The 16499-nt window shown below is 34.2% G+C and overlaps 3 protein-coding genes across 12 annotated transcripts in view; 2 read left to right on the forward strand and 1 right to left on the reverse strand.

Annotated features, from left to right (window-relative positions):
- Sima (HIF-1 transcription factor component sima) overlaps positions 1-6462 on the forward strand; it is a 45285-nt gene extending 38823 nt beyond the window's left edge. For all 3 annotated transcript variants that reach the window (XM_083092579.1, XM_083092578.1, XM_083092580.1), the window contains 4 exons: positions 203-441; positions 567-706; positions 837-1369; positions 3871-6462. In XM_083092579.1, the coding sequence (XP_082948705.1) occupies positions 203-441; positions 567-706; positions 837-1369; positions 3871-4206 (1248 nt within the window). In that variant the 3' untranslated portion in view covers positions 4207-6462. The remainder of the gene's footprint in view (positions 1-202; positions 442-566; positions 707-836; positions 1370-3870) is intronic.
- A 1363-nt stretch (positions 6463-7825) lies between these two features.
- On the forward strand, positions 7826-11256 carry Xbp1 (X box binding protein 1). The gene is made up of 3 exons (XM_083092369.1): positions 7826-8350; positions 10068-10580; positions 11019-11256. Exons 1-3 carry the CDS (start codon positions 8058-8060, stop codon positions 11119-11121), a joined length of 909 nt encoding a protein of 302 aa, XP_082948495.1. The 5' UTR covers positions 7826-8057; the 3' UTR covers positions 11122-11256.
- Positions 11257-12596: 1340 nt separating this feature from the next.
- Positions 12597-16499, reverse strand: part of Pax (paxillin) — a 30785-nt gene continuing 26882 nt past the window's right edge. For 7 of the 8 annotated variants that reach the window (XM_083092367.1, XM_083092363.1, XM_083092364.1 and 4 more), the window contains 3 exons: positions 16261-16491; positions 13895-14015; positions 12597-13808 (listed from right to left, as the gene is read on the reverse strand). In XM_083092367.1, coding sequence (XP_082948493.1) covers positions 13663-13808; positions 13895-14015; positions 16261-16491 — 498 coding nt within the window. In that variant the 3' untranslated portion in view covers positions 12597-13662. Of the gene's footprint in view, positions 13809-13894; positions 14016-15464; positions 16085-16260; positions 16492-16499 lie in introns of those variants that run through there. The other variant, XM_083092368.1, reaches the window with a different exon arrangement.

The raw sequence follows: 16499 nt of genomic DNA on the forward strand, positions 1-16499 counted from the left end.
AGTCGCGGTCCTCGAAAAACTAAAGAGAATCTATATTTTTTAAAAAATCTTTGAAATTTATTACTAGATTAATTAAAGAAGAAATAATATTCAAAATTTTTTTGTTGTTTATTAGAATATCGATATAATAATTTTATTTGATTAATAAAGTGATAATTTTTATTATAATATGTTATTGATATACAATATGGTTATTTCACAGAGTCCTGAGCGTAGCGTGGACTCGTTAGGCAGTCCTACAGGCGGTAGCGGTGGCGATGGACTCTCCGAGGACGAGATGCTTATGTTAGGTATCAGCGACAGTATAGGAGACGACGAGCTAGCCCTCAGAGCACCTTATATTCCGATGTCGGATCAAGATGAGGCGTTGGAGCTGCTCATTAGTGACGAAATGGTCATGTGGAGCCCGTCTCAGTCTTCCGATAAAGCATCTTCGAAATGGTATTTAGAAGATAACATTAGAACCTAATAGTTATAAGTGAAATAAATACGGTGTTATTGTTATTTACTCCTTTCGATATTTACTCAATATTTCGTTTACATTTTTACTGTTTCTTCTCTGGCAGGCTACTCGATGATCGAGAGCAGCGAGGATCTGAGAGCAGCTTAGCACAACTGTTGCGAACCGATCAAGCAGTATCACGGCGATACAACGATCACGGCGGAGGTCTGATGAATCCGCTTTTTGGACAAATATCCAAGAAAAGTAAGCGCACATTTTTCCAATCTCTCTCTCTTCACATACTTTGTCTCCACGTCTCTTTATGTGTGTGTAATTATATTCTTTATTCTCATCATCTATAAAACTTTTATTTTTATTCACTTTAATTTAATAGACACAGTCCTCGAGTCCGCTCGATGGTCTTCTAACCAGGAACGGAACGACCGTCCTAATAAACGCATCCACTCCGGACTCAACGCGGACTCTGAGAGCGAGCATAAGCGTCTCAAGTGCGAAGACTCGACGGAGCGCGTTGCAAATTTTGACGGCACTTTGTTGATGAAGCAGCGACCATCGATGACATTCTACAAAAAGTTAACGCAACCGAGTCTCGACAATACCTGCAACAGTCAGCTTCTACGTCGTCTCGTATCACCTCAGATATCATGCGGCATGTCGTCGCACACAACATCCTTGTCCAACGACGGCGGCGATGAGCGTCGTCGCGGGGACATTTCCAAGCAACGCGTCCGCGTTCTCAATGACATCATCGACTTCGTTGGGGCAGAGGGCGATCATGGGGGAGGAGGCGGAGGTAGAAATCGTGTCAACGATGATCTAGATAGGATTGGAACGACGAGCTGTAACCGGAATCCGTCCTGTGGCGGCAGCAGCGTGCTAATGAATCTCCTGGTATCCGGCTGCGATGTGAGTGCGGGATACGTTTGCTTGATGAAGCCGAAATCGACGGCGAGAAGTATCGCGAACGTGTGAGAGCGCTTCCGGAATGAAGCCTCTCGAAAGTCTGAAGGGTCGCCTATTTTTAGCCGCCATTTTGTCATTGTTGATTCTCTTAAAGGCGAGACAAGTGATCTCCCGATAATGTAGCGAAAATATTCGGAATTCCGAAAATTTGGTTTTCTCCAAGAAGATTAATAGAATCCGTTTAGAGAGAACTTCGCGTTAGCAATTGAAGACTCTTCTCGCTTGAAAATCGTGTAATTCCAATCGCAATTTTGTGCTTCGAGCACAGAAATGTCAAAATGTTCTCTTCGATAGAGAGAATTTTGATTTAAATCGAGATCAAGCACATGAGATTATCATTGATCATGAACGACGCATGTGTTTATTCGCCAGATAGATATTCGATAAATGTAAACGTGTTCATATTTGTGCGATGTGTCGGTGCATTCGTTCGTCGAATATTCTCAGCAAAGATGTTTTATGTTACAAAAATTGTCTGAAGTCAATTAATTAAATCGCGATATTACTTAATTCTCACGGAAAGCAATATAGATAAGACTCATACGCAATTCGAAGCAAGATTGGCAATCGATTTTTGCAAGATCAAAAATATAGATCTGGACGCGAGAGGCCAGAGGAGGTGGCGAGTTAGTATCTGATCATCATGAAATCGATGGAAGTTCTTCCTACTTTTTATACGTTTGCTTGTTTCTCGAGCCTGCGTTTGCAAGTTCGTTTGAGATTGCAAAGTAGAGGGAAAAAAGGGGGAAAGCGTAAAGTTGAGAGAAGAAGAAATGCAAACTGAATTTGTTGCGAGTCGAAAAGAAGGCATGAGCGAGCGAGGTAGTTTCGCTCGATCGTTTAATCCTAAAATGCACTGCGCGTTCGATGTTTATCTTAGATATGATAGATACAGATTATATAGAATATAATTTAGGCGATAATTACGCTTTTTCTCGTATTAGAGATAAAAACAAAAAACTAATGTATGTGACGAGAAGGAGAAAGAGAAAGAGAAAGAACTATAAGTTGATATTTACTATGATATTTCTAGAATCGTATATGTATTTTGTTAGAGATTTATATATATTATATAAAGCGTTATTTTTTGGAGTGCATTCTAAGATTAAACGAATGGTACTTTAGAATCACGTTATGTACACAAATTGCAAAGTATATGGAATTGTTGAATGTTGGAAAATACATAGAACATCGAATCACCTGATTAGCTGCGTTTCGTTTCCTCCCATCGTCTTCCCTCAACATCCATCGTCGTCCTATAATTTTATCATCAAATCTATCAAGGACCACCACATCTTTATATGTGTGATTAGTTATATGATTTAATATTGTTTTCAAGATTATCCTTTTGATTACAAAAGATTAAAGTTAATAAAAGATTAAAGTTAATATATAAATAAAATAAAAATTTCTTAAATAAGAAAAGGAATAAAAAATACTTGGATACATATGCAAAACAAAATATAAATTAATATTCAATTATGTTTGAAATAAAAGAAAATATGATATATTTTGGAAAGAATATCAATTCATCTTATTTCTTTGTCTTATCTATATTTCTTTCATAATTTTGTGATTTTAATTAATTAATTCTTTTTATTTCATAAATAAAAAAATACTCCAAAATGATTGTTTATCAAGAAATAGAAAAAAGAAAAAGTATATTGATTATATATTAATTATTGGATATACATTGTATATCTTATTTTCATTTTCTTCATTTACTTGATAGGAAAGGGGAATCGCAATTCTCAAGATGACTATCGTTCATTGCGATCTATATGAGACTTATTTACACCAAATGTACATTCTAGATCACGTAATGCGATAGTCACGGTCGCTTTGCTTAACAATCATGTTCACATTTATATTCATCGATGATCAAAAGATCTCTAGAGTCGCATGAACGATGAAGGGCCTCGAGCGTTAAAAAAAGACTTGTCAAAAAATCTGTATCATTGGTTATCAATCATATAATTCTTTCTTTTCCCTCAATTTTTTCCTCTCACGAAACGCAGCAATATCCTTCTCGATATCTTTCTCAAATCGACCGCAAGAAACTAATCCATTTATCGAATATCTAAAAATTAGGCGCGCATTTAATATTAAATATAAAAAGATATTTCGATCTAATCACTGTCAAACTTATTCAAAGAGAACATTTTATAATTTTCATTATTATTTTTATTACTTTTTGCAATTAATTATTATTGATTATGCATTGCAAATTCTTGATGAATGTTTATTTTTATGAGAATTATATTATATATTATATAACAAATTATTATTAATATAATAAATCATCATTAATTATATTCTTGAAACAATAATTATCTTCAATAATTCTCATAAGAAAAATAAAAATTTATCCATCTTGCATCTTTTCAAACACATCTTATATACAAAAAAAAGGCAATTCTAATCGGTAATTCTTTCTCTTTCAGGATCCTCTCATGAATTCTCGCGACACGCCAATCCTGTTATCGAAGAACCTGACGACCCCGTTGTCCGTCAACGTGGACAACCAGATAGTACCGCAATGCGCGAATACAGACATCGTATCTCTGCCCGATCATCTCAGCCCGGACACCCGAAAACACTTGATCGGGCCGTTCACCGGTGGCGGCGACGACGGCGGAGGAACGACACCCATAATTTCACCAACGATGTCCGCGATGGCGTCCTTCGATAGCTTCGATTACGACGGATCCGCCGCGAATCTACTGCAAATCGGTCCGGATCTTCTTCTCGGCGGCTTGCTGGACCGAAATATGGTATGATTCAACGCATCGAACGATGATTCGACCAGAAGAATTAGAAGCTGGATTCTCTCGACACGCGCGAGAAGTTTCAGAAGATTCGTTTTCCTATCTCCTTTGTATAATATTTCTCTACAATTTATATTTTTAAGTCTTTGTTAGAAGTGATTTTTTTTTGTTAATGTGGGATATGTTGCATCCCAAATTGAAAGCTGTTTCCTTCATAGGCAGGAAAAATCGTTTCGAAATATTATTTGAAAGATATTTCTGCTTTAATATAGCTCTTTCAATAGATAGAAAATTGAAGATTAATGCTGTTCATCAATTAGTTATTTTATAGGGTGCAACATATTCCATTTCAGTCACTTAGAACCAAAATACATTAACAATAAACATAGAAATAACGGAGAAAAAAATTAGAGTATGATTGAAATATTACGCCTAGGTAAATTTCACAAAAATCTTGCTTCTAATTTTTACTTGTAAATAGCGCTACTTTTTTGCTACATCAGAAGGTGATCAGAAAAACGAAGCGCATCGAATATTTAAAAAATATGTCCAATTAATGTAAAGGTGGCGTGATTCGATGAGCTTAGATTCAGATTTAATTGATATTTTTAGAGCAAATTTTTTAAAATGTGATGTTTTAAATAGCGAATTCGATTCGCGTCACTTTAACGTTTGATTGATCGATGCTCTTTTTACATTCTTTTATTGTAAAATTTATGAGCGAACGCAAAGTGTGTGCCAATTGGCCAAGTATGCCAATAGACTTTCACGAATTAGTACGAAACAAATTATATGCTATGGGAATTAATCGAACTGCGCTCGAACTGCGTAGCGAATTAAGTTTGAAAGTTAAAAGATGACGCTTCGTTGTAAAAAACTGATGTTCATTGTAAAAAAATGCGAACCATATCTTACACAATCAAGTCGAGTCGAGAAGGCTATATCGTTTTTTATAAAATCGTTTCATAAAAAGTGGAATTTGCACGCACAAATCTTTGCTCCCATCATGTGTGTTTTCCCTCTATATCAGTCTATATAAATCTTCTCGACTGTATATTGTATCAAAATATATCGTTAAATATTATCTGAAAAGAAATCGTTTGTAAATTAAAAAAAAATTCAACATTCTAGAAAATTATATTCTAGCATATACAAATAGTGATACTTGTAGCAAATTTTTGTTCGATCTTATTTTTAGTTATTTTCAACAAAACCACATTCAAAACATGTAATAATCATCATATGCGTAATCATCATAAAAATATAAGGGATATAATAATTAAGATAATATCTAATAGCAATATTAATAATCGAACTTTAATGTGTTCATGGATCCATAGATTTGGAATAAAAATATACTCCCACTTTTGAAAATAAAATGAAAGCGGAAAAATTGTTTATATATTTTTAATTGGAAAGGAATGAAAATGTTATAGCCTTCAATGGCTCGGCCTGTCTTTTCTAAAAATTGTATATAAACAAGTGCATTTACGCGCATTGACGCGCATGCAAAATTGTATATTATTAATTTGACTAATAATAATAGGGGATTCGACACTAATAAAAGTATTAAGTTGGAAGCGATGAAGCTATAATGTCGAATGTGAAAAACTGATAATCGACTATTATATCGCTTCAAGATTAAAAAAAAGAACTTTCCAGCATTATTTTCATTTTTAACGCAATCTGTTAAAATTACAAAGCAAAAGCATTTTTATAGCACCTTTTTTTATGGATTTTTCGTATAATTTAATTTTAACATTCCCATAAATTTTGCTTCGCAAATATTTTGCCAATGAAATCATAATAAAATAACATGCTAGAATATCGGTTATCGGTTTTTTCATCCTTTTAAAATTGACGAGCATAACATGCTGTGGTCGTTGCTGCTTCTTCAGCATCGAATATCGGTTATGATATTGACATGCTTTTGTCGTTATCATTGCTGATTATTGTTACTGTTATAATTTCTAAACTTTACCAGAGGTTATCGGTTATCGCAACTGTACTGTACTATATAATTGTCGGCGTATACAATCAATTAATATTATATATATGAATATTACTATGTTTACCGCTATGATTATTACCGCTATATCTATTATTATTACGAAAATGTATACATATATTTTTTTTTATTATGTAATTATATTATTTTAATATTTTAACATTACATACAAGTCTAACCACATTGTAACAGAGTTGAATGGATCGCTGGTATAATATGGATATGAAGGTAAATAAATGATGTTTATAATTAATTAAAAAGATTATTTCTTTTCTTCCAAATTCTAATTCCAAAAATTTTAATTTCAACAGGCAGGAATTAAAATTTTAAGAATTCTTTAAATGTTTTTAATTTGACAATTTTTAAAAGACGCAAAAAGAATTAAATTTTATATTTAAGATTTGTAAAATAGAAAGGAATATATGTAGAGGTAATTAATTTCTGACGCGGCATTAATTAAAATTCCATAAATTTTTAGAATATGATAATTACTTCGCGAAAAATTAAATTCTCAAAAGTCAGTATGGCATAAAAATATTAGATGAATATGAATAAAGGATGAATAATTTTACAATTTTCATATTACTAGCTGCCTAATTATTAATTATGGTTACAAACTATGAAATCAATATCGAAAAATTTCTCATTTATCAATGATTGATAACTTATCAATCACTGAAAAATGAGAAATTTATTTCATAGTTTGTAAAAATTTAATTCTTAGAACAATATATTCATAATCCGTTCTTATATTTAAAACCATCTTAAATACAATTTTCAAGGATTTTAATACAATAGCACTGTACACAAGTACTATATTTTTTCATGGCTAAAGTTAAAGGTAATGGACATAATATTACACGTTTGGTCTTTAAACTCTATCAATCGAATAAATTGTCTTAAATAATTCTCAGTCAAAATTGAAAAATTCGATTTCTTTCTTTCTCTAAAAATCAGTATTTTTAAATACTTTTATATTACAAGTGCTTTAAGTCAAAAAAAAATTGCATCCGAAAAATATATTATGTCATTATTTTACATTTTCTTCCTTATCATTTTTATATGTTAATTATAAGTTAAACATAGAGAGTCATCTTTATTAGTCATTTTTAGTGCGTCAGAACAATTCTGATGTAACATACGAGCATTGTGGCAAGTCAATCAATTACTACATTACTACAAAGAAGGAGGAAGTACGCAACTGGATAAAGAAATAAAACATGCCACAGAACAGAAGCACTTAAGATAGGGATTCTCAAACAGGATATCCGTAAAAATTCAATAAATCAACAATCTAAAAATATTTATTTTTTCTCAAAGTCAGCTCATTATTGTCATAATCAAAATACTTAATTTTGTGTCACACTGTCAATAGCAATATTTCGTGGAAATTACTAAAATTATCTACCGCGCGTCTCTTCCTAAAAACTAAATGGAACGCGATAAGATCCAAGGTTTGAGAATCCGCGACTCGCAGTGACGTAAAGGAGAAGAGGAGTGCGCGTCAGCTGTCGACCGCGATGGCCCGCCAATGATAGGCTCGCGGCCCCTTGCGGGCCGATCAATCGCCGCGCTCCACGTTCGCCTGACGGAGTCAGTCGAGCGTGACCGAGAACGCGCGAACGCTTGCTCATCGCGTCAGTTTGTTGCGTCAGTCGAGGGAGTGAGGGTGTGTTTATGCGTTCGATGCCGAGGATAATCAGTCGACGTCGAACAGTGACACCGAGTGACACGGTGCTGGGTAGAGAGGTGACAATTGGAATCCGGATATTTCATCACATAATACTCTCAAGAGAAGTCATCGAGAGATTAGCGGAACAAAAAGGAGAAAGATTTTTATGTCGTATGGCGGATTATGAGCTCCCCGAAGAGCGTCATTATTGCCTTTCCTAAGGGATTATCCAATCCTAAGACAGGCCAGGTGAACGAATTGACCCGCGGCGCGTTACCCAGGTTGAATTTCACGACGTCGATTCTGACAGACAAGGCGAGGATGGACGCCAGGAAGATTCTTCAGGTTTCCCCCAAGCAGGAAGAGATGCGCCCGGACGACGACTTCACGACATTCATCAAAACCGCGGATGCCTGCGTCCGCGGCAAGAAGCGTCGTCTGGACCACTTAACTTGGGAAGAGAAACTGCAACGAAAGTAAGCGAAAGTTCAATGCAGGTCAACTAGCAAGTCAATTCCCGTCCGTGAATTCTACGAAGTCTAGCGTCATTTCGTTTCGTCGAACGACGCGCGTTTGCCAGTTTATTCGTTTCTATTTACATCATTGACATCTGAATAGATAGACGGAGCATTAGCTATCGATTAGGACGAGGGGAGCTTTGATATTCGCGGTAAGGGAGGATTCTATGAACTTCGGTTGAATTCGGTTATTCCCGATAATGATCGGTTAATAATTCGACTCCAATCATTGACATCAAAGTTCAGCTCACATGTATTGTGCGAAGTTGTGTTGTGACTAATGTCATATTATTTTTATATTTATTATATTATTCAGATGTCAATGATTTACATGTTTATTGTTTCAATACATTATTCACGATGATGCAGCAAACAATTTTTATATCTGTCAAATAATCTAATATATACTATATATCTATATAATATCTAACATAATATATTATATATAATAATATATTTATTATATTATATATGTTATATATATATATATATATATATATATATATATATATATTTATATTTAATTTAATTTAATATATTATTTAATGTATTATTATTTATATGTAATATAAAAAAATTATATTACATATCACATATACATACATATAAACGAAAAAAATATCCGAGAATTAAATATTTAATCTCTTGAATTTCTTTCATTTATCTTTCTCAACGAATTATATCGAGATTCTACTTTTATTTTTATTTTCCATTTACATCTGTATATGTACATTTAATGGCTAGAGCGATTTACAATAAGGATAAAACACACATCTGTGTCATAGAAATGATAATATAAAATTACATAAAAAATTCACATTACATTAGTTTTCAATCAATTAATGAATGTTATTAAATGTCTCTTGATGAGTTATAGAAACTGTTTCAACCAATATATCCACGAATTGTATCAGCCTTCCTTATCACTTAAAACCAGACGCTTATCTGCGTGTATTTTTCGATATCGAAGCTCGTGATATAAACCGGAAAGTCTCATTTTTAACATTCATTTACACACGCAAATATGATACATATTTCTTTAATCAGCTTGTAGATAAGCCTCATGTTTATCAGCCAATCCTCAAAAATTATTTGCAGAACTAACAATATAAGATATAGATAAAGAACGATAATATTTCAAAATATGTGAAATTTTTTTTGCAAATTATAGAAAATTTTTGCAAAATATTCCTCGCGTGTTGAATGTAATCGTCCACCTTGACGTAAATACGTTTGCACGATTTCCACGAAGTAATTAATTATCTTGAGAATAATGAGTTACTGCAGTAATCGTAAATTTTATCCCGATTACCTCAGCAATCATGGCAATGCAATTTCATTTTTCCTTATCATTAATTATGAATAATTCCTGAGGTATCGATCGAAAAAAAAAATATCAATAACGAAATAAGAAATTATATTACATCATCATTGGTGGAAAACATAATATTCTTTTAATTCGATGTTTACAGTTCTAGAATTTTTGCGAAACAATAAAAAGAAATGGCACGCATTAATAATTTTTTCATTTTTTATCCGTAAATTTGTTTAAATAATTTACCGATTTATTATAAGATAAAACTTATTTTCTTTTACAAATAAATGATTACTCTAGTTTTATATAATAAAAAAATTATGATATATATTTAATAATGATCTCTCTTGTGTTCGATAGAAAACTAAAGAATCGAGTGGCGGCTCAGACTTCGCGGGACCGCAAGAAGGCCAGGTTGGATGAACTGGAGGAAACGGTGAAAACGCTGAGAGAGAGGAACGAACAGCTCGTGCAGGAATGCACGATGTTGAGGTCACAGAACGAGTCATTGTTGAGCGAGTCGAAGAGGCTCAGGAGAGAGAGGGACATGAGATCCGCAACCGGAGATCAGCAACAACAGTACTGCTCCGCGTGCCAGGCTCGTGTCGGCTGCGCTGCACCTTTGCAAGGATCTGCAGTATCCCCTGATTACCCTCTGCCGCAGGGTGGGTCAGCACAGCCGGCACCGTGCCCGACACTAACCCCAGGAGCAACCGTCCTGTTGAAGATCCTGACCTTCTACCTACTCTCGAGGAGTTGTTTAACGATCTCCAGAGCGAAGGATCCTTCGAGCGACTTGAAGAACTGGCCGCAAGTCTTATGCGAGAAGTTACCAGCGGAGTGGAAGCAAATCCTCATAGAACAGATGAGCAAGTGAGTTTTGGGAATCGCTCAGACTTGGTTGCACCTACGCACATGAAGAGATATACGTTCACACACTATATCTTTTCTCATCATCTATCATTATTTTTGTTCATTTATTTCTAGTTGTATAAAGTAATATAATTTTTTTTGAAAGACACTAACAATCTTTAATTCTTTAATTAGTTATTTTTTATTAATTTTAAATGCATGCTTCTTGAAATTTTGAATAAGCATAAACTAGTTGTTTTTATTTTTTTTTATCAGTCATCTAAATATAATGCAGAGATGGATGAAATACTCCGAGATAGAACGAAATTCTAATGTAAATACAATCTTGATTCTTAGAGAAAATCCGAATATTTCATTCATTTACTCTGCAATCACGTTTTCCCCCATGATTCAGTCGTTGCCCCATTATTAATGATCTGTCAAACTTTTGTTCCGCAGATGTGCGTCACAGAAGAACCTATTAAAAAATCTGACCGTTCAGAAACAATGGTGGGGCAGGCATCAGAAGATGTGGAAGCCGATCGAGTCCGCGAAAGCATGAACAACGTCTCCTACCTACCGGATACGTCCGATTGGCACACTATTGTCCGCGACACAGAGAGCACAGCACCGATCAAGGCAGAGATCGAGATCAAACAGGAATCCGAACCAACACCTGATCTCGACACTGTTTATGGCACTTATGACGAAGCCACCAACTCCATCACGATCATCTACCCGGGCGAGGAGAGTGATGGTTGCGTGGGCATTCAAGAATGCGTGCAGGAAGTGATCAGTACCGAAAACGTCGGCAGCTGCGATACCAATGTTGCCACGCACCTCACCGTTCCCTCCTTATCCACACATCTCGGCTATCCGGTGCAATTCTCGCCGGCCTACACCGATACTATGTCACCCGCAATGAGCGACGTCCACTCGGACGCGGATAGTTGCGGTGTCTCCTCGACCAAGTTGGATTACGCCAACCTGTCGGATGGCGGGTACGAATCGCATGATTCTCCGGATCCACGACTGTCCAACAACGCCCTGGCCGATCCCTGGCACGAGAGTTTCACCGAATTATTCCCCATGTTGGCCTGACAGTTCTCGCGGAGGCGGTCTACCGCACGTCGCGTTGAGGCGCTGAGCGCTAGATCGATGCCAGATCGTTGTATCTGTGATACGGGAAGCTTCAGAAGGGCCTCGCGAGGCTGATACACTTGCACTTATTAGACACAAAAGAAAGGAAAGAGAGAGTTTCGCTCATAATACGCTGAACAAATCCATTGTCCATTTGAATAAAAATTCACGAGCTTCGACTAGACTGCATATATATATTTTTTTTCATTAATGTTGAGCAGTTTAATTTGTAATAAGTGCTTTACACAAGATGGATACTGTTATGAGAAAGAAACTATTGATTTTGTAAATATTTTGCAAATTCTTAAAAGTATGTGACATAAGAGAATTTGTGTTCGCATCAGCGTTAATTATAATCATCTCAAATTTTTTCTGCATTATTAAAATTATAACTCTAACAAGGGAGATTAGCAAATCATTAATAACTATTTTTTAAAAAAGTTATTTAAACAATTTTTCTAGCTTCTCTTGTTAAGATAATAGCTCTCTCTTTGTATGATTCTAGGAAATAAACTCTTACGCAGCGCAAATAATAACACAATACACATTAATGATGTCCAAGTATTAATTACTTGATAATGTACTAAATTTCTTATAATGCAAAATTAATTCTGATGGTGTGTGCATTAATCGTAAAATTTCATATATATGTATACATATATATTTTTTTGTATATATTTATGAATAGATAGATTTTTCTTAATTTATTCGACATTACAGCGTGGATCTAAATAGCACTTTATATATTCTAGCAACAATTTTTTTATACAAAAACAGATGTTCATTTAAAAAATTTATTACGAAAATGTGTATATTTATATATATTATATACTAAGTATATATGTTTAATTCTCGATCTGTCGCTGTGTCGCAGGATACTAAATAAACTTCGAAGAATTAACTATCTCATATGTATTTATTTTCAATCCTTGTTCTGTGTTGAAGCGTCACGCTTATACCGTTCACTTCGTACACATGCTATCTTCGTATAATTTTTTCGATTATTTCTTTACATGGCAATATATATGTGTATGTGTAATTCGATATAGCGGACGTAAGTAAACTTGTGTAATACTATTTGCGCGGTAATATTTATTAAACGCTGATCCTATAATCTGTTTCTATTTAAATATTTATAAATATACGAAATCTAACGCGCGCGTGCATGGGAAGAACTTTCATCAGGGAAATATTTGGTGGCGAAAGTTCGCTTGTCGTACAAATACCTGCTCAAACAAGTACATCGTATACATATAGACACTACTAGACGCTATTTCGATACAAATTATTAGTAACAATATAAACTGTATAGCACCCTTCTCATTAATCCTTAAACAACATGATGACTCAAACTTGTGCAGTTAAAGAAACGCAATCTGTTATGTAAAATTATATAAAGATTTATAGAAAATTATATTCTATCAAATCTATTAATTCTTAGACAATTCGATTTTTCACAAGAACATTTCATGGAGAGAAAGAAAATTTTCTCACAATTTCCTTGTAAATTTCTCTTAAAATTTATGTTTTATTAAACAATAAAATTTTATCCACTTACTCTTTTCATATATATAACAATTTCTTTTTGCCTAAAAAAGGAGATTAAAATCTAAACTCGTCAGTTTTATTAAAAATGGCAATTGTGACGGAATAATAATGTCACGTATTAAATTATACATATATTTTACGATAATCTTCAATAGTTAAAATTCTATTCACAATATTCCTTCGATTACATTCGTCTAAAGGTCAATATTTATAAAAAATGGAAACTCTAAAAGGCTATTTTTTTAGGCAATGTGAGTCTCGTCTCTAATGCTTTTATATAGACGATCAAAGCAAGTAAATATATCGTATATATAGAAAATAGTAAAACGGCATCGAAGGCGAAACTGTTTCTCGTTTCGTTATTATGTTACAAAATATATGATCCGGGAGAGAGAAAAAGGGAGACAGAAATCATTTATCCGAAGAGCTTCTCGAAGCAACCATGGCAGTAAGGCTTATCGTTTTGCTCCTTGAACGTACCCTTGTTCAACTGCTTTAAGCAAAATGCGCATACGAAGTGCTCAGGATGGAATTTGCGGAACATTGCCGTTATGCAGCGACCTATAAATGAAAAAAAAAGACAAAAATTATCAAGATATCATATGTCATTAAAAGATTTTAAATTGATAGAAAAGTTCTGTATTTACCAGTAATGGGCTTGTGACATCCTGCGCATAATGATCCTCTCTTGGCGTGGTAGTGTGTCTCGCAATACGGCAATCCCTCGTGATCGAAGAATGAACCTCCCTGAAACTTCTGTCTACAATCCTGCAAATTAAAAAAGTAAATGCATCTGAGAATATTGTATGAAAAATTTTAACATACAAAAAAATATAATTTTAACGATAAATTTTGAAAATTTTACCTAGAAAAAAAAATATAATTCATTATTATATATAAAAGATGAATATACAACTTATTACACGGTGGGAAAATGTTTATAAAATTATATACAAATATACTGGGCACTTTCTGCGAAATGTGTCCCGCAGGTTTGCGTCACAGAAGAACCTGTTAAAAAATCTAATCATTCAGAAACAATGGTGCAGACATCAAAAGATGTGGAAGTCGATCGAGTTTGCGAAAGCATTCTTTGAGCAACTTTACAGAGAGCACTTAATATATTCACAGACAGAATATATATATACTTAATATTTTAATTTAAACGAATTTTAGTGCTAAAATTTCCATGAAAAATTTAATCAACGTCCTTCATTCAACACAGTTTTCAATAATTTAAATTTTTCTCAAATATAAAATCTTTATTTTCAGATATCAAATAATATAATATTATATTCTCCCGCCTTCTACTTCTTTTCGCTTCAAATTTAAATTAAATTTTAATGTTTAGTATAATTATTGTTTCAATTATTTCCTTTTATACTAAAGATTAAATGCAAAAAAATAATATACCAATAAAATTTTCCAAGTACCTTGTATATATGTCCACTTTGTTATTAATTATTTATATACATATATAAATTCATCACAGTTATCACTTTTCTAATCTTTGAATATATATATATATATACATATTATTTGTAGGTGTTCAAAAATTACAAGAGAAAGATAGACAACAAAATCATTAGAATTATTTTGTATATATTATATGCACTAGTGCAGCATATATGTATATTACGTATCACATTATCTTTAATATCACAGCTCTTTAAGATCACAAATCTTAGACGAAAAAAGGTTTCTTGTTGAATTTAATATGGCAAAGAAACATTAACAAAATCATATTCGTCAATTGTCATAACTTTGTTTTTATCCATAGATGGTCGAAAAATGTATAGTATTATCAGATGAATCAGATTTCTAATTTATACATTTTTTCATAATTTGCTCCAATTAATTTCATAAACTTGAATTAAATAATAAAATACACAATTATTTTATATCACATTGTATTATATTCAGTCATCTAAAAAAAGATTTTAAAAAATTAATTATTTTGATTATTTAAATTATTTAATTAATTATTAAATTATTTAATATTAATTCATAATTTTACTTTTCGAAAAACGAGTTTTAATATCAAATCGATTCATCTGTTGTTACTATAACGATTTAAGGAATGTAAATATGCATCTGCGACGTTGTAGCATTCAGCTAGGCTCTTCCTCGCATATGTTGCCACAAGACACGCATTGTGCAACGTCTTCGAGTAGCTGTATGTATACATGTGTGCGAGACAGCTGACTCTCGTGTGTGTCTTTTCATTTTGGGGTTGTTTTCTTTTTTTTAGGGGAGGGGGTGGGAATGAGTGGGTGAGGGAAATTTATTTCTTTACTTCTGACATATAGTACTAACAGTATCTTTGCACAGCTCGAGAAAATTCCTTTTCATTCAAGAACTGCGACATAATGTCAAAGCTTGTCGAAAACGAAAACAACAATCTTGAACTTTGAGCTTACTCGCCGAGAGTATGCCCCGTAATATAAGAATGTGAAGTGTGAGAGGTATGCTGTGTTGTCTGTGCGTGTTTGCGACGCGGAATCGAGACGACGATGATTCATAATCGGCATTTCTCGTTCCCAGTCTTCTTCAGCGCCAGCTAAATTATCTGTCGAAGGATCAGCAGGGTATTGGCTCCGCATTTATAGAGCCGGAGGGCATACAAGGGGCGATATAATTGCAAAGGGTAGCTGGACGATAGGGTAACAAAGAAATCTTCTGGGACAAATTGATAAGACGATGATGACGACGATGAGACTTTTTTACGCCTCCTGCTCTTCTTCTTCCTCGTCGTCATCTACTCCGACGCATTTGGGACACACCGGTCGTCCTTCCATCGCGTAGAAGGACTTTCCAGAGACCGGCTTCTTGCAATCCTGTAATTGTCAGACTTTAGTGGTGTGTCTTTCGCGATTTTTTCTCTGCAATTTTTCGCGTTTTCTAAGCTACGCATGAAGAGAGGAGGGAAACACCGACGAGCTCTCGTAAAATTTGTGCTGAAAATAAAACTTTGTGATATAAGATCGATCAGCTGTGCGAACGTGTTACCCACCCTGCAGACGAAACAATCTGGATGCCATTGGCTGTTGAGTGCAGATATGTAATTCTCCATAATGGCGCGATTACAGCCGCCGCACTTAGGAGCGAACATGTCAAAATAATCCTCGCGGCAATAAGGCTTGCCGTCTCGCTCGTGGAAGCCCTCTTCGCCAAACTGCTTGCCGCATTGAGCGCAGAAGAAATGCTCGGTATGCCAGGTCTTCTCCAGAGCAGTCACGCATTTCTGAAAAA

This window comes from Camponotus vicinus, unplaced genomic scaffold (assembly GCF_025532165.1).
Source record: "Camponotus vicinus isolate PSW18456_S1 unplaced genomic scaffold, iyCamVici1.0 SCAF_2, whole genome shotgun sequence".
NCBI classification, from domain to species: domain Eukaryota; kingdom Metazoa; phylum Arthropoda; class Insecta; order Hymenoptera; family Formicidae; genus Camponotus; species Camponotus vicinus.